The following is a 19077-nucleotide window of genomic DNA, read 5'->3' on the forward strand; positions in this document are numbered from 1 at the left end:
GTACCAGCTGAGCTACCAGTCCATCTACGCTCCGACCCCTCTGGTCATGAGCTTTGGGTAGTGACCAAATGGAGCTTCTTTCATGGGGAGGTTGGGCTTAGCCTTCCAGATGGGGAGAGAAGCTCATACTTCTGGAGTCTAAAGGGGCCAGCTGAAGTGGTTCGGGAATCTGATCCAGAGGCCCCTGTGGTCCGCCTCCGGATTCCCCAGGAGGAGCTGGAAAGCGTTGCTGGGGGGAGGAACTTCTGGAACACCCTAAGTCTGCTGCCCCGAGTATGTCATTCAAACATTTCAGTCAAAATGCAGCATTCTTTCTGCTGCTCCAGAAAAAAAAAGAAATAGTTTTTATATGAAGACAAAGTTGGTTACAATTGAAATAAATGATTTAATGTCAGAGAGTAATACATTTGTATCGTACACATTGAATTTCAGGCTTACAGACCGCGTATGACACTGAAGAGTTAGTCCATAAGCTAATCCTGAGTTTGGAGTCTCAGGAGGTACACCTGTCCACAACACCTGGAGGGCTAATGGTGTCCAGTCTCCAGAAGCAGAGCCTCCATGGTCAGGCTGGTCTGGGGGGTGATGAAGGGCTGATGCAGCCAGCAGGACAGATAGACCATGCAGAGGTCAGAGGTCACAGTATGGGCCAGTTCCTGCAGGATGGTTTGCTTCAACTTCAGCTCCTGACTGAACGAGTCCAACAGGATACAAGACGACTCCTCTGAAAGATGAAGAAGAGACATCAGACACCATCTGAAACATGAAGAAGAGACATCAGACAACCTCTGAAACATGAAGAAGACATCAGACAACGTCTGAAACATGGAGACATCAGACAACCTCTGAAACATGGAGACATCAGACAACCTCTGAAACATGGAGACATCAGACAACCTCTGAAACATGGAGACATCAGACAACCTCTGAAACATGAAGGAGACATCAGACAACCTCTGAAACATGGAGACATCAGACAACCTCTGAAACATGGAGACATCAGACAACCTCTGAAACATGGAGACATCAGACAACCTCTGAAACATGAAGGAGACATCAGACAACCTCTGAAACATGGAGACATCAGACAACCTCTGAAACATGGAGACATCAGACAACCTCTGAAACATGGAGACATCAGACAACCTCTGAAACATGGAGACATCAGACAACCTCTGAAACATGGAGACATCAGACAACCTCTGAAACATGGAGACATCAGACAACCTCTGAATCATGAAGAATAGACATCAGACAACCTCTGAAACATGAAGGAGACATCAGACAACCTCTGAAACATGAATAAGAGTCATCAGACAACCTCTGAAACATGAATAAGAGACATCAGACAACGTCTGAATCATGAATAAGAGACATCAGACAACGTCTGAAACATGAAGAAGAGTCATCAGACAACCTCTGAAACATGAAGAGACATCAGACAACGTCTGAAACATGAAGAAGAGACATCAGACAACCTCTGAATCATGAATAAGAGACATCAGACAACCTCTGAAACATGAATAAGAGACATCAGACAACCTCTGAAACATGAATAAGAGACATCAGACAACGTCTGAAACATGAAGAAGAGTCATCAGACAACCTCTGAAACATGAAGAGACATCAGACAACCTCTGAATCATGAAGAGACATCAGACAACGTCTGAAACATGAAGAAGAGACATCAGACAACCTCTGAATCATGAATAAGAGACATCAGACAACCTCTGAAACATGAATAAGAGACATCAGACAACCTCTGAAACATGAATAAGAGACATCAGACAACCTCTGAAACATGAAGGACATCAGACAACCTCTGAAACATGAATAAGAGACATCAGACAACGTCTGAAACATGAAGAAGAGACATCAGACAACCTCTGAAACATGAAGGACATCAGACAACCTCTGAAACATGAATAAGAGACATCAGACAACCTCTGAAACATGAAGGACATCAGACAACCTCTGAAACATGAATAAGAGACATCAGACAACGTCTGAAACATGAAGAAGAGACATCAGACAACCTCTGAAACATGAAGGACATCAGACAACCTCTGAAACATGAAGGACATCAGACAACCTCTGAAACATGAATAAGAGACATCAGACAACGTCTGAAACAAGAAGGACATCAGACAACCTCTGAAACATGAATAAGAGACATCAGACACCCTCTGAAACATGGAGACATCAGACAACCTCTGAAACATGAAGGAGAGTCATCAGACAACCTCTGAAATATGAAGAAGGGACATCAGACAACCTCTGAAACATGAAGGACATTAGACAACCTCTGAATCATGAAGAATAGACATCAGACAACCTCTGAAACATGAAGAATAGACATCAGACAACCTCTGAAACATGGAGACATCAGACAACCTCTGAAACATGAAGGAGACATCAGACAACGTCTGAAACATGAAGAATAGACATCAGACAACCTCTGAAACATGAAGGAGACATCAGACAACGTCTGAATCATGAAGAATAGACATCAGACAACCTCTGAAACATGGAGACATCAGACAACCTCTGAAACATGGAGACATCAGACAACGTCTGAAACATGAAGGAGACATCAGACAACCTCTGAATCATGAAGAATAGACATCAGACAACCTCTGAAACATGAAGAATAGACATCAGACAACGTCTGAATCATGAAGAATAGACATCAGACAACCTCTGAAACATGGAGACATCAGACAACCTCTGAAACATGAAGAATAGACATCAGACAACCTCTGAAACATGGAGACATCAGACAACCTCTGAAACATGGAGACATCAGACAACCTCTGAATCATGAAGAATAGACATCAGACAACCTCTGAAACATGGAGACATCAGACAACCTCTGAAACATGGAGACATCAGACAACCTCTGAATCATGAAGAATAGACATCAGACAACCTCTGAAACATGAAGGACATCAGACAACCTCTGAAACATGGAGACATCAGACAACCTCTGAAACATGAAGGACATCAGACAACCTCTGAATCATGAAGAAGAGTCATCAGACAGGTTGAGTAAGCAGGTAAACTCACTGAATTGTTTGGCGTTCCAGCTGTGAAACAGAGGACACTTTCTTCCTTCAAGTCCAAACTGAAAAGCCTCCAGATCCTGAAGGCCTTGCTGTGACGCCGTAATACGCTCCATCTTCTTCACCACAACGACCTGACGGGAAGAAGATCAACAAGGACGATAAACAAACAAAAAGGTTTGTTGGTATAACTCGGTGAGCACAAATGTACATTGTTCCATGAATACACGTTAAAATAAAAAGTCGTTACTGTGAATACACGTCGTTACGTAACACAACGTTACCATATCAAAGTTTCCGTATTCACAGCGTTAACGTAACACAATGTTATTGTTACCGTAACACGACTATGCAACGTTACCATAACACATGGTTACTGTAACATAACGTTACCGTAACAACAATACGTAACCCAACTAAGCAACATTACCGTAACGTTATCGTATCAACGTTATTGTGACAACTACACAACAAGACGATATCGCAAAAATACACAATGTTACCGTAACAACGTTACCGCACCACGACTTTTACAACGATACCGTAACGCAACAAAAAGTAACACAAAGATACGTAACACGACTACACAATGTTTCTGTATCCCGACGTTACCGTAACATAGCTACAAAGTTACCACAACGGGACTACACAATGTTACCGTAACACGACAATACTAAAAGACTCAGTTATCCACACTGACCTTTCTCTTTTATCCTATTCCACAGAATACATTTAAGTATTACATTATTACACACCAGCTTTCAGTTTGATTTAATTTAGCGGCTCTGACTGTTACATTGCTTTAATACATCATATATAGTTCTACCATACAATACCTGATCCTCCATGTAATTATAACAAAACCTTATGTTTACTGATGCGTTTTATTCTGATCTCCTGATTGCAAGAAAGGATCTCCAGAGTTTCAATTCAGTGAAATGAAGCGTCACCATTTTGTCCATGACGTCCTGCAGCTTGCAGCATTCGTCCTGCAGCTCTGCAGCGCCACCTGTCTGCTGCAATGGAGCTGATGAAGGTGACGGAGGTGAAGAAGACTCATCCACTACCAGCTGGTCGCTCTGAGAACTGAAGGAGGAAAACCCTTTGAAGTCAAAGCTATTAAATGCACATTAAACTAAACTAATTCAAAGTAACCCAGTCAAACTATAATTAAACTAATTGACGTAACGTACTTCAACTAATTCAAGTGTGAACATTTAAAGGGCATTAATATATTATTCATAAATACATTGTCATTAGTGTATGATGACCTGAGACTAAGAATCTGTTTTCATTTCGAAAAAGTATCTACGGAGGAAGTAGGTCCTCTTCTATTGTGTCTGCCATGTTTCTACAGCAGGACAGAGGACCCGATGTGAGGTCAAAGGTCAGGGGTGTCGTCTGTGTACAGATGGTAACGCCCTCTGAGGAGAGTTAGTGAACTGAATGAGTAAACAGATGAAACTCACCGTGTCATCCTGATGTCCACCATGTTTCCTGCTACTTTGAATCCGTCATCGTTGAGTTTTTCCCACTTCACTATCAGGTTGTGCCAGTCAGCAGCGTTATCTTTGATTTTTCGTGTACTTCCTGTGACAGCAGGGCACTTCCTGTTGGCTTGGGTTACTGTGATGTCACCTGGTGAGACTACAACAACATTTATGACATGTTATTGTAGTTTTCTAGATCTTACTGATTAGAAACTGAGCGTCAGTGTTTGAGTTTCATTCAACTGGAAAACCCCAAACCATGATTACTAGTTTGTTTCTATTCATGTGGTTTCATGTATGAAACCGTGATGATCAAAAGAAATGAGAACCGCAGACGCACGCCAACGGACACCTGGACTGAGAACTTAAAGGTCAGGCCGGAAAAACTTAAAAGGTCGAGCCAGGAGAGGTCACGCCGGAAAAACTTAAAGATCACGCCAGGAAAACTTAAAGGTCACGCCAGGAGAACTTAAAGGTCACGCCAGGAGAGGTCACGCCGGAAAAACTTAAAGATCACGCCAGGAGAACTTAAAGGTCACGCCAGGAGAGGTCATGCCGGAAAAACTTAAAGATCATGCCAGAAAAACTTAAAGATCACGCCGGTAAAACTTAAAGGTCACGCCGGAAGAACTTAAAGATCAAGCCGGAAGAACTTAAAGGTCATGCCAGAAAAACTTAAAGATCACGCCGGTAAAACTTAAAGATCACGCCGGAAGAACTTAAAGATCAAGCCGGAAGAACTTAAAGGTCATGCCACGAGAAACTTAAAGGTCATGCCGTAAAAACTTAAAGGTCACGCCGGAAAAAATTAAAGGTCACGCTAGGAGAACTTAAAGGTCACGCCGGGTCTCCTGAGATATATCGTTGCAGTTTAACATGGAACTGTCTTTATTAGTATTAATACACTGATAACTGTCTTCATTAGTATTAGTATTAATACACTGATAACCCCTGATGATAAGCAGCCCACGGACTGAAGCTACCTTGCCCGGACAAGGGAAACCGGGGCACCCTCCCGGAGCCAGACCCAGGAGGGGAGCTCGTCGGCGAGCGTCTGGTGGCCGGGCTTTCGCCCATGGGGCCCGGTCGGACTCAGCCCGAAAAAACACCATAGAGCAGCAGTCACCCTGTGGACCCACCACCCGCAGGGAGAATTATCGGGGTCGGGTGCTATATAGACCGGGCGGCGGGCCAGGCGGGAGACCTGGGCGGTCCGACCGCCGGTGGCATAGACTAGCTCTAGGGACGTGGAACGTCACCTCACTAGCGGGGAAAGAGCCGGAGCTGGTGCGGGAGGTGGAGCGGTACCAGCTAGATATAGTTGGGCTCACCTCCACGCACAGAATGGGCTCTGGAACCAAGCTCCTGGAGAAGGGTTGGACTTTGTCCTTTTCTGGAGTTGCCCAGGGTGAGAGGCGCCGGGCAATCGTATCATCTGATCTGCGGCCATATGTCTTGGACACTCGGGTGAAGAGAGGAGCAGAGCTGTCAACTGATCACCACCTGGTGGTGAGTTGGATCAGATGGCGGGGGACTCGGCTAGAAAGACCTGGCAAGCCCAAACGTGTAGTGAGGGTGAACTGGGAACGTCTGGCAGAGGATCCTGTCCGGGAGGTCTTCAACTCCCACCTCTGGAAGAACTTCTCACAAATCCCGAGGGAGGCTGGGGACATGGAATCCGAGTGGACCTTGTTCAAAGCCTCTATTGTGGACACGTGAGGGAAGCCGTCAAACTGAAGAAGGAGGCCTTTCGGGCCTGGTTGGCCCAGGGGTCTCCTGAAGCAGCTGACGGGTACTGGCGGGCCATAAGGGCTGCAGCTGCGATGGTCGCGGAGGCTAAAACTCGGGCATGGGAGGAGTTCGGGGAGGCCATGGAGAAGGACTTTCGGTTGGCCTCAAGGAAGTTCTGGCAAACCATCCGGCGGCTCAGGAAGGGAAAGCAGGGTCTACCCCAGGCTGTTCTCAGCAGGGGGGGGGAACTGCTGACCCGGACTGGGGACATCGTCGGGCGGTGGAAAGAGCACTTTGAGGAACTCCTAAACCCGGCCAACATGTCCCCCGGAGAGGGGGCAGCGCCGGAAGACTTTGGGGTGGATTCACCCATATCCCTGGCAGAGGTCGCTAAGGTAGTCAAAAAGCTCCTTGGTGGCAAGGCGCCAGGGGTGGATGAGATCCGCCCTGAGATGCTGAAAGCTCTGGACATTGTTGGGCTGTCTTGGTTGACACGCCTTTTCAGTGTCGCATGGGGGTCGGGAACAGTGCCCATGGACTGGCAGACCAGGGTGGTGGTTCCCATCTTCAAGAAGGGGGACCGGAGAGTGTGCTCGAACTATCGTGGTATCACACTGCTCAGCCTCCCGGGAAAAGCTTATGCCAGGGTGCTGGAGAGGAGGCTCCGATCGCTTGTCGAACCTCAGATTCAAGACGAACAGTGCGGATTCCGTCCTGGTCGTGGAACAGTGGACCAGCTCTTTACCCTCGCAAGATTACTGGAGGGGTCCTGGGAGTTTGCCCAACCAGTTTACATGTGCTTTGTAGACCTGGAGAAGGCTTTCGACCGGGTCCCTCGGGGGTTTTTGTGGGGGGTGCTGCGGGAGTATGGGGTGCCGGACCCGTTGGCACGGGCCATCCGGTCTCTGTACGCCTGCAGTAGGAGCTGTGTTCGTATCCTCGGTAGTAAGTCAGACACGTTCCCGGTGGGTATTGGCCTCCGCCAGGGCTGCCCTTTATCTCCGGTCCTGTTCGTGACCTTCATGGACAGGATATCTAGGCGCAGCCAGGGGGCGGAGAGGATCCGGTTCTGGAGTCTCGGGATCGCCTCTCTGCTGTTTGCGGATGATGTGGTCCTGTTTGCCTCCTCGGGACCGTGACCTCCAGCATTCACTGGGGCGTTTTGCAGCCGAGTGCGAAGCGGCAGGGATGGGAGTTAGCACCTCCAAATCTGAGGCCATGGTGCTCTGCCGGAAACCGGCGGAATGCTCCCTCCAGGTGGGGGCAAACTGCCTACCCCAAGCGAAGGAGTTCAAGTATCTCGGGGTCTTGTTCACAAGTGAGGGTAAGGTGGAGCGGGAGATCGACAGGCGGATCGGTGCGGCTGCAGCAGTAAAACAGGCGCTGTACCGGTCCGTCTTAGTGAAGAGGGAGCTGAGCCGGAAGGCAAAGCTCTCCATTTACTGGTCGGTCTACGTTCCAACCCTCACCTATGGTCACGAACTCTGGGTCGTGACCGAAAGAACGAGATCTCGGATACAAGCGGCCGAAATGAGCTTCCTCCGTAGGGTGGCCGGGCTCAGCCTTAGAGATAGGGTAAGGAGCTCGGACATCAGGGGGGAGCTCGGAGTCGAGTCGCTGCTCCTTCGTGTCCAAAGGAGTCAGCTGAGGTGGTTCATCTAGTCAGGATGCCTCCTGGACGCCTCCCATTAGAGGTTTTCCGGGCACGTCCAACTGGTAGGAGGCCCCGGGGAAGACCGAGGACACGCTGGAGGGATTATATCTCCCGGCTGGCCTTGGAACGCCTCGGGATCCCCCAGAATGAGCTGGAAAGTGCTGCGGGTGAGAGGGAAGCCTGGGTCGGCCTGCTGAACCTGCTGCCACCGCGACCCGACCCGGATAAGAGCTGATAATGGATGGATGGATGGACACTGATAACTGTCTTCATTAGTATTAATACACTGATTACTGTCTTCATTAGTATTAGTATTAATACACTGATAACTGTCTTCATTAGTATTAATACACTGATAACTGTATTCATTAGTATTAGTATTAATACACTGATAACTGTATTCATTAGTATTAATACACTGATAACTGTATTCATTAGTATTAATACAGTGATAACTGTATTCATTAGTATTAATACACTGATAACTGTATTCATTAGTATTAATACAGTGATGATAATAAGTAGTATTAATAACCATTCCTCGAATGGTTCACTCACCTTCCATTCTGAGAGAACTCTTCCTCCTCCTCCTCCTCTCTTTAGTTTACTTTAATGGCTCTTTAACTGCTCTCGCGCTCACGTTGACGGATCTCTTCTTCCTGCTTTTTTTTGTCTTCTTCTGTGGTGGACCTGCTCTTCTTCTTCTGTGGTGGACCTGCTCGTCAGCGCCCCCTGCTGACCGATCACATTATATTACATTATTAATCTAACATGAAACCGGTCATCGGGCCGTTTCTCAATCCAAAGTACAGACTGGAGTCCGGGAGGACGCAGCACGGTTTTTCTGCAATTGGACCAGCAGCGAACTTGATGACGTCACCACGTCAGCTGTTCGTGCTCATGAGTTTACTCCAATTATTCATTGTAAATTAAATATGACAATGCTTTTTTCGTTTTCCTTTAAAATATAATTATTTTATTTTGAATTGTGTTTTTTTAATTCATGTATATATATATATATATATTTATATATATTAACACATGTAATTGCAACCCTCAGTTAGAGGGTTTAACTAATAATAATAAATAATAATAACTCTTTGTGTTAGATCCTCCACACTGAATGATATCTCATATGTAACCGCTCCGGAGACATCAGAGCCAGCGGATCATTGAAAGTCCTGCCGACATCAGGCTGTTCTCGGCGGCCTCACTGAGCGCTGACCGCCCGGTGCTGCAGGCTCACCGGGCCGAGAGCCGGACCTCAACTCTCCGAAACCAACGGAGGCTATTTTTCCACGAGAACACGAGTCCACGAGAACACGAGTCCACGAGGACACGAGTCCACGAGAACACGAGAACACGAGTCCACGACACGAGAACACGAGTCCACGAGAACACGAGAACACGACACCACGAGAACCTGGAGAACACGAGTCCACGAGAACACGAGTCCACGAGAACACGAGAACACGAGTCCACGAGAACACGAGTCCACGAGAACACGAGGACACGAGTCCACGAGAACACGAGAACACGAGTCCACGAGAACACAAGGACACGAGTCCACGAGAACACGAGTCCACGACACGAGAACACGAGTCCACGAGAACACGACACCACGAGAACCTGGAGAACACGAGTCCACGAGAACACGAGTCCACGAGAACACGAGAACACGAGAACACGAGTCCACGAGAACACGAGAACACGAGTCCACGAGTCCACTAGAACACGAGTCCACGAGAACACGAGTCCACGAGTCCACGAGTCCACGAGAACCTTGAGAACACGAGTCCACGAGAACACGAGTCCACGAGAACACAAGTCCACGAGTACACGAGAACACGAGAACACGAGAACCTTGAGAACACGAGAACACGAGTCCACGAGGACACGAGAACACGAGTCCACGAGGACACGAGAACACGACACCACGAGAACCTTGAGAACACGAGTCCACGAGTCCACGAGAACACGAGTCCACGAGAACACGAGTCCACGAGAACACGAGAACACGAGTCCACGACACGAGAACACGAGTCCACGAGAACACGAGAACACGACACCACGAGAACCTGGAGAACACGAGTCCACGAGAACACGAGTCCACGAGAACACGAGAACACGAGAACACGAGTCCACGAGAACACGAGTCCACGAGAACACGAGGACACGAGTCCACGAGAACACGAGAACACGAGTCCACGAGAACACAAGGACACGAGTCCACGAGAACACGAGTCCACGACACGAGAACACGAGTCCACGAGAACACGACACCACGAGAACCTGGAGAACACGAGTCCACGAGAACACGAGTCCACGAGAACACGAGAACACGAGAACACGAGTCCACGAGAACACGAGAACACGAGTCCACGAGTCCACTAGAACACGAGTCCACGAGAACACGAGTCCACGAGTCCACGAGTCCACGAGAACCTTGAGAACACGAGTCCACGAGAACACGAGTCCACGAGAACACAAGTCCACGAGTACACGAGAACACGAGAACACGAGAACCTTGAGAACACGAGAACACGAGTCCACGAGGACACGAGAACACGAGTCCACGAGGACACGAGAACACGACACCACGAGAACCTTGAGAACACGAGTCCACGAGAACACGAGTCCACGAGAACACGAGTCCACGAGAACACGAGTCCACGAGAACCTTGAGAACACGAGTCCACGAGGACACGAGTCCACGAGTCCACGAGAACACGAGTCCACGAGAACACGAGTCCACGAGTCCACTAGAACACGAGTCCACGAGTCCACGAGAACACGAGTCCACGAGAACACGAGTCCACGAGAACACGAGTCCACAAGTCCACGAGTCCACAAGTCCACGAGAACACGACTCCACGAGAACACGAGTCCACGAGAACACGAGAACACGACACCACGAGAACACGAGTCCACGAGTCCACGAGAACACGAGAACCTTGAGAACACGAGAACACGAGGACACGAGGACACGAGAACACGAGGACACGAGGACACGAGAACACGAGAACACGAGAACACGAGAACACAAGAACACGAGTCCACGAGAACACGAGAACACGAGTCCACGAGGACACGAGTCCACGAGAACCTTGAGTCCACGAGGACACGAGTCCACGATAACACGAGTCCACGAGAACACGAGTCCACGAGAACACGAGTCCACGAGAACACGAGTCCACAAGTCCACGAGTCCACGAGAACACGAGAACACGAGTCCACGAGAACACGAGTCCACTAGAACACGAGAACACGAGAACACGACTCCACGAGAACAAGAGTCCACGAGTCCACTAGAACACGAGAACACGAGTCCACGAGAACACGAGAACACGAGTCCACTAGAACACGAGAACACGACTCCATGAGAACACGAGTCCACGAGAACAAGAGTCCACGAGAACACGACACCACGAGAACACGAGACCACTAGAACACAAGTCCACGAGTCCACGAGAACACAAGTCCACGAGTCCACGAGAACACAAGTCCACGAGTCCACGAGAACACGAGTCCACGAGAATCTTGAGAACACTAGTCCACGAGAACACGAGGACACGAGAACACGAGTCCACAAGTCCACGAGAACACGAGTCCACGAGGACACGAGAACACGAGGACACGAGGACACGAGAACACGAGAACACGAGAACACGAGAACACAAGAACACGAGTCCACGAGAACACGAGAACACGAGTCCACGAGGACACGAGTCCACGAGAACCTTGAGTCCACGAGGACACGAGTCCACGATAACACGAGTCCACGAGAACACGAGTCCACGAGAACACGACACCACGAGAACACGAGACCACTAGAACACAAGTCCACGAGTCCACGAGAACACAAGTCCACGAGTCCACGAGAACACAAGTCCACGAGTCCACGAGAACACGAGTCCACGAGAATCTTGAGAACACTAGTCCACGAGAACACGAGGACACGAGAACACGAGTCCACAAGTCCACGAGAACACGAGTCCACGAGAACCTTGAGAACACTAGTCCACGAGAACACGAGTCCAGGAGAACACGAGTCCACTAGAACACGAGTCCACGAGAACACGAGTCCACAAGTCCACGAGAACACAAGTCCACGAGTCCACGAGAACACGAGTCCACGAGAATCTTGAGAACACTAGTCCACGAGAACACGAGGACACGAGAACACGAGTCCACAAGTCCACGAGAACACGAGTCCACGAGAACCTTGAGAACACTAGTCCACGAGAACACGAGTCCAGGAGAACACGAGTCCACTAGAACACGAGTCCACGAGAACACGAGTCCACAAGTCCACGAGAACACGAGTCCACGACTCCACGAGAACACATGTCCACAAGTCCACGAGAACACGAGTCCACGACTCCACGAGAACCTTGAGAACACGAGTCCACGACTCCACGAGAACACGAGTCCACGAGAACCTTGAGAACACGAGTCCACGAGGACACGAGAACACGACACCACGAGAACACAAGAACACGAGTCCACGAGTCCACGAGAACACGACACGAGTCCACGAGGACACGAGTCCACGAGAACCTTGAGAACACGAGGACACGAGTCCACGAGAACCTTGAGGACACGAGTCCACGAGAACCTTGAGAACACGAGTCCACGAGGACACGAGAACACGAGAACACGAGTCCACGAGAACACGAGAACACGAGTCCACGAGGACACGAGAACACGAGTCCACGAGGACACGAGAACACGAGTCCACGAGAACACGAGAACCTTGAGAACACAAGTCCACGAGAACACGAGAACACAAGTCCACGAGAACCTTGAGAACACGAGTCCACGAGAACCTTGAGAACACAAGTCCACGAGGACACGAGGACACGAGAACCTTGAGAACACGAGTCCACGAGAACACGAGTCCACGAGTCCACGAGAACCTTGAGAACACGAGAACACGAGGACACGAGAACACAAGTCCACGAGTACACGAGAACACGAGAACACGAGAACCTTGAGAACACGAGAACACGAGTCCACGAGGACACGAGAACACGAGTCCACGAGGACACGAGAACACGACACCACGAGAACCTTGAGAACACGAGTCCACGAGAACACGAGTCCACGAGAACACGAGTCCACGAGAACACGAGTCCACGAGAACCTTGAGAACACGAGTCCACGAGGACACGAGTCCACGAGTCCACGAGAACACGAGTCCACGAGAACACGAGTCCACGAGTCCACTAGAACACGAGTCCACGAGTCCACGAGAACACGAGTCCACGAGAACACGAGTCCACGAGAACACGAGTCCACAAGTCCACAAGTCCACGAGAACACGACTCCACGAGAACACGAGTCCACGAGAACACGAGAACACGACACCACGAGAACACGAGTCCACGAGTCCACGAGAACACGAGAACCTTGAGAACACGAGAACACGAGGACACGAGGACACGAGAACACGAGGACACGAGGACACGAGAACACGAGAACACGAGAACACGAGAACACAAGAACACGAGTCCACGAGAACACGAGTCCACGAGGACACGAGTCCACGAGAACCTTGAGTCCACGAGGACACGAGTCCACGATAACACGAGTCCACGAGAACACGAGTCCACGAGAACACGAGTCCACGAGAACACGAGTCCACAAGTCCACGAGTCCACGAGAACACGAGAACACGAGTCCACGAGAACACGAGTCCACTAGAACACGAGAACACGAGAACACGACTCCACGAGAACAAGAGTCCACGAGTCCACTAGAACACGAGAACACGAGTCCACGAGAACACGAGAACACGAGTCCACTAGAACACGAGAACACGAGAACACGACTCCATGAGAACACGAGTCCACGAGAACAAGAGTCCACGAGAACACGACACCACGAGAACACGAGACCACTAGAACACAAGTCCACGAGTCCACGAGAACACAAGTCCACGAGTCCACGAGAACACAAGTCCACGAGTCCACGAGAACACGAGTCCACGAGAATCTTGAGAACACTAGTCCACGAGAACACGAGGACACGAGAACACGAGTCCACAAGTCCACGAGAACACGAGTCCACGAGAACCTTGAGAACACTAGTCCACGAGAACACGAGTCCAGGAGAACACGAGTCCACTAGAACACGAGTCCACGAGAACACGAGTCCACAAGTCCACGAGAACACGAGTCCACGACTCCACGAGAACACATGTCCACAAGTCCACGAGAACACGAGTCCACGACTCCACGAGAACCTTGAGAACACGAGTCCACGACTCCACGAGAACACGAGTCCACGAGAACCTTGAGAACACGAGTCCACGAGGACACGAGAACACGACACCACGAGAACACAAGAACACGAGTCCACGAGTCCACGAGAACACGACACGAGTCCACGAGGACACGAGGACACGAGTCCACGAGAACCTTGAGAACACGAGGACACGAGTCCACGAGAACCTTGAGGACACGAGTCCACGAGAACCTTGAGAACACGAGTCCACGAGGACACGAGAACACGAGAACACGAGTCCACGAGAACACGAGAACACGAGTCCACGAGGACACGAGAACACGAGTCCACGAGGACACGAGAACACGAGTCCACGAGAACACGAGAACCTTGAGAACACAAGTCCACGAGAACACGAGAACACAAGTCCACGAGAACCTTGAGAACACGAGTCCACGAGAACCTTGAGAACACAAGTCCACGAGGACACGAGGACACGAGAACCTTGAGAACACGAGTCCACGAGAACACGAGTCCACGAGTCCACGAGAACCTTGAGAACACGAGAACACGAGGACACGAGTCCACGAGGACACGAGTCCACGAGAACACGACACGAGAACACGAGTCCACGAGTCCACTAGAACACGAGAACACGAGTCCACGAGAACACGAGAACACGAGTCCACTAGAACACGAGAACACGACACGAGTCCACGAGGACACGAGGACACGAGTCCACGAGAACCTTGAGAACACGAGGACACGAGTCCACGAGAACCTTGAGGACACGAGTCCACGAGAACCTTGAGAACACGAGAACACGAGTCCACGAGGACACGAGAACACGAGTCCACGAGGACACGAGAACACGAGTCCACGAGGACACGAGAACACGAGTCCACGAGAACACGAGAACCTTGAGAACACAAGTCCACGAGAACACGAGAACACGAGTCCACGAGAACCTTGAGAACACGAGTCCACGAGAACCTTGAGAACACAAGTCCACGAGGACACGAGGACACGAGAACCTTGAGAACACGAGTCCACGAGAACACGAGTCCACGAGTCCACGAGAACCTTGAGAACACGAGAACACGAGGACACGAGTCCACGAGGACACGAGTCCACGAGAACACGAGTCCACGAGTCCACTAGAACACGAGTCCACGAGTCCACTAGAACACGAGAACACGAGAACATGACTCCTTGAGAACACGAGAACACGAGGACACGAGTCCACGAGGACACGAGTCCACGAGAACACGAGTCCACGAGAACACGAGTCCACGAGTCCACTAGAACACGAGAACACGAGTCCACGAGAACATGACTCCATGAGAACACGAGTCCACGAGAACAAGAGTCCACGAGAACACGACACCACGAGAACACGAGACCACTAGAACACGAGACCACGACTCCACGAGAACCTTGAGAACACGAGAACACGACTCCACGAGAACCTTGAGAACACGAGTCCACGAGGACACGAGAACACGACACCACGAGTCCACGAGAACACGAGTCCACAAGTCCACGAGAACACGAGTCCACAAGTCCACGAGAACACGAGTCCACGAGAACACGACACAAGTCCACGAGTCCACGAGGACACGAGTCCACGAGAACCTTGAGAACACGAGTCCACGAGAACACGAGGACACGAGTCCACGAGAACCTTGAGGATACGAGTCCACGAGAACCTTGAGAACACGAGTCCACGAGGACACGAGAACACGAGTCCACGAGAACACGAGAACACGAGTCCACGAGTCCACGAGAACACGAGAATACGAGAACACGAGAACACGAGTCCACGAGTCCACGAGAACACGAGTCCACGAGAACACGAGGACACGAGTCCACTAGAACACGAGTCCACGAGAACACGAGTCCACGAGAACACGAGTCCACAAGTCCACGAGAACACGAGTCCACAAGTCCACGAGAACACGAGTCCACGAGAACACGAGTCCACGAGAACACGAGTCCACGAGAACACGAGAACACGAGTCCACGAGTCCACGAGAACACGAGTCCACAAGAACACGAGTCCACGAGTCCACGAGAACACGAGAACACGAGTCCACTAGAACACGAGAACACGAGTCCACGAGAACACGAGTCCACGAGTCCACGAGAACACGAGAACCTTGAGAACACGAGAACCTTGAGAACACGAGTCCACGAGAACACGAGTCCACGAGAACCTTGAGAACACGAGTCCACGAGAACACGAGAACACGAGTCCACGAGAACCTTGAGAACACAAGTCCACGAGGACACGAGAACCTTGAGAACACGAGGACACGAGTCCACGAGAACCTTGAGAACACGAGAACACGAGGACACGAGTCCACGAGGACACGAGTCCACGAGAACACGAGTCCACGAGAACACGAGTCCACGACACGAGAACACGAGTCCACGAGTCCACGAGAACACGAGAACACGAGAACACGAGTCCACTAGAACACGAGAACACGAGAACATGACTCCATGAGAACGCAAGTCCACGAGAACAAGAGTCCACGAGAACACGACACCACGAGAACACGAGACCACTAGAACACGAGACCACTAGAACACGAGAACACAAGTCCACGAGTACCTTGAGAACACGAGAACACGACTCCACGAGAACCTTGAGAACACGAGTCCACGAGGACACGAGAACACGACACCACGAGTCCACGAGAACACGAGTCCACAAGTCCACGAGAACACGAGTCCACAAGTCCACGAGAACACGAGTCCACGAGAACACGACACGAGTCCACGAGTCCACGAGGACACGAGGACACGAGTCCACGAGAACCTTGAGAACACGAGTCCACGAGAACACGAGGACACGAGTCCACGAGAACCTTGAGGACACGAGTCCACGAGAACCTTGAGAACACGAGTCCACGAGGACACGAGAACACGAGTCCACGAGTCCACGAGAACACGAGAATACGAGAACACGAGAACACGAGTCCACGAGTCCACGAGAACACGAGTCCACGAGAACACGAGGACACGAGTCCACTAGAACACGAGTCCACGAGAACACGAGTCCACGAGAACACGAGTCCACAAGTCCACGAGAACACGAGTCCACAAGTCCACGAGAACACGAGTCCACGAGAACACGACACGAGAACACGAGTTCACGAGAACACGAGAACACGAGTCCACGAGTCCACGAGAACACGAGTCCACAAGAACACGAGTCCACGAGTCCACGAGAACACGAGTCCACTAGAACACGAGAACACGAGTCCACGAGGACACGAGAACACGAGTCCACGAGTCCACGAGAACACGAGAACCTTGAGAACACGAGAACCTTGAGAACACGAGTCCACGAGAACACGAGTCCACGAGTCCACGAGAACCTTGAGAACACGAGTCCACGAGAACACGAGAACACGAGTCCACGAGAACCTTGAGAACACAAGTCCACGAGGACACGAGAACCTTGAGAACACGAGGACACGAGTCCACGAGAACCTTGAGAACACGAGAACACGAGGACACGAGTCCACGAGAACACGAGTCCACGAGAACACGAGTCCACGACACGAGAACACGAGTCCACGAGTCCACTAGAACACGAGAACACGAGTCCACGAGAACACGAGAACACGAGTCCACTAGAACACGAGAACACGAGAACATGACTCCATGAGAACACGAGTCCACGAGAACAAGAGTCCACGAGAACACGACACCACGAGAACACGAGACCACTAGAACACGAGACCACTAGAACACGAGAACACAAGTCCACGAGTCCACGAGAACACGAGTCCACGAGTCCACGAGAACACGAGAACACGAGTCCACGAGAACACGAGAACACGAGTCCACGAGAACACGAGAACACGAGTCCACGAGAACACGAGTCCACTAGAACACGAGAACACGAGTCCACGAGGACACGAGAACACGAGTCCACGAGTCCACGAGAACACGAGAACCTTGAGAACACGAGAACCTTGAGAACACGAGTCCACGAGTCCACGAGAACCTTGAGAACACGAGTCCACGAGAACACGAGTCCACGAGAACACGAGTCCACGAGAACCTTGAGAACACGAGTCCACGAGAACCTTGAGAACACAAGTCCACGAGGACACGAGGACACGAGAACCTTGAGAACACGAGTCCACGAGAACACGAGTCCACGAGTCCACGAGAACCTTGAGAACACGAGAACACGAGGACACGAGTCCACGAGGACACGAGTCCACGAGAACACGAGTCCACGAGTCCAGTAGAACACGAGTCCACGAGTCCACTAGAACACGAGAACACGAGAACATGACTCCTTGAGAACACGAGAACACGAGGACACGAGTCCACGAGGACACGAGTCCACGAGAACACGAGTCCACGAGAACACGAGTCCACGAGTCCACTAGAACACGAGAACACGAGTCCACGAGAACACGAGAACATGACTCCATGAGAACACGAGTCCACGAGAACAAGAGTCCACGAGAACACGACACCACGAGAACACGAGACCACTAGAACACGAGACCACGACTCCACGAGAACCTTGAGAACACGAGAACACGACTCCACGAGAACCTTGAGAACACGAGTCCACGAGGACACGAGAACACGACACCACGAGTCCACGAGAACACGAGTCCACAAGTCCACGAGAACACGAGTCCACAAGTCCACGAGAACACGAGTCCACGAGAACACGACACAAGTCCACGAGTCCACGAGGACACGAGTCCACGAGAACCTTGAGAACACGAGTCCACGAGAACACGAGGACACGAGTCCACGAGAACCTTGAGGACACGAGTCCACGAGAACCTTGAGAACACGAGTCCACGAGGACACGAGAACACGAGTCCACGAGAACACGAGAACACGAGTCCACGAGTCCACGAGAACACGA

At 50.7% G+C, this 19077-nt stretch overlaps 1 protein-coding gene across 1 annotated transcript; it reads right to left on the minus strand.

The window, feature by feature from the left end:
* Positions 1-365: 365 nt before the first annotated feature.
* cinp (cyclin-dependent kinase 2 interacting protein) lies at positions 366-8658 on the minus strand. The gene is made up of 5 exons (XM_034563125.1): positions 8496-8658; positions 4532-4709; positions 4013-4148; positions 3067-3196; positions 366-724 (listed from the first exon to the last, which is right to left on the minus strand). Exons 1-5 carry the CDS (start codon positions 8500-8502, stop codon positions 528-530), a joined length of 648 nt encoding a protein of 215 aa, XP_034419016.1. The 5' UTR covers positions 8503-8658; the 3' UTR covers positions 366-527.
* Between the last annotated feature and the right edge of the window lie 10419 nt (positions 8659-19077).

This window comes from Cyclopterus lumpus, chromosome 22 (genome assembly GCF_009769545.1).
Source record: "Cyclopterus lumpus isolate fCycLum1 chromosome 22, fCycLum1.pri, whole genome shotgun sequence".
NCBI lineage: Eukaryota > Metazoa > Chordata > Actinopteri > Perciformes > Cyclopteridae > Cyclopterus > Cyclopterus lumpus.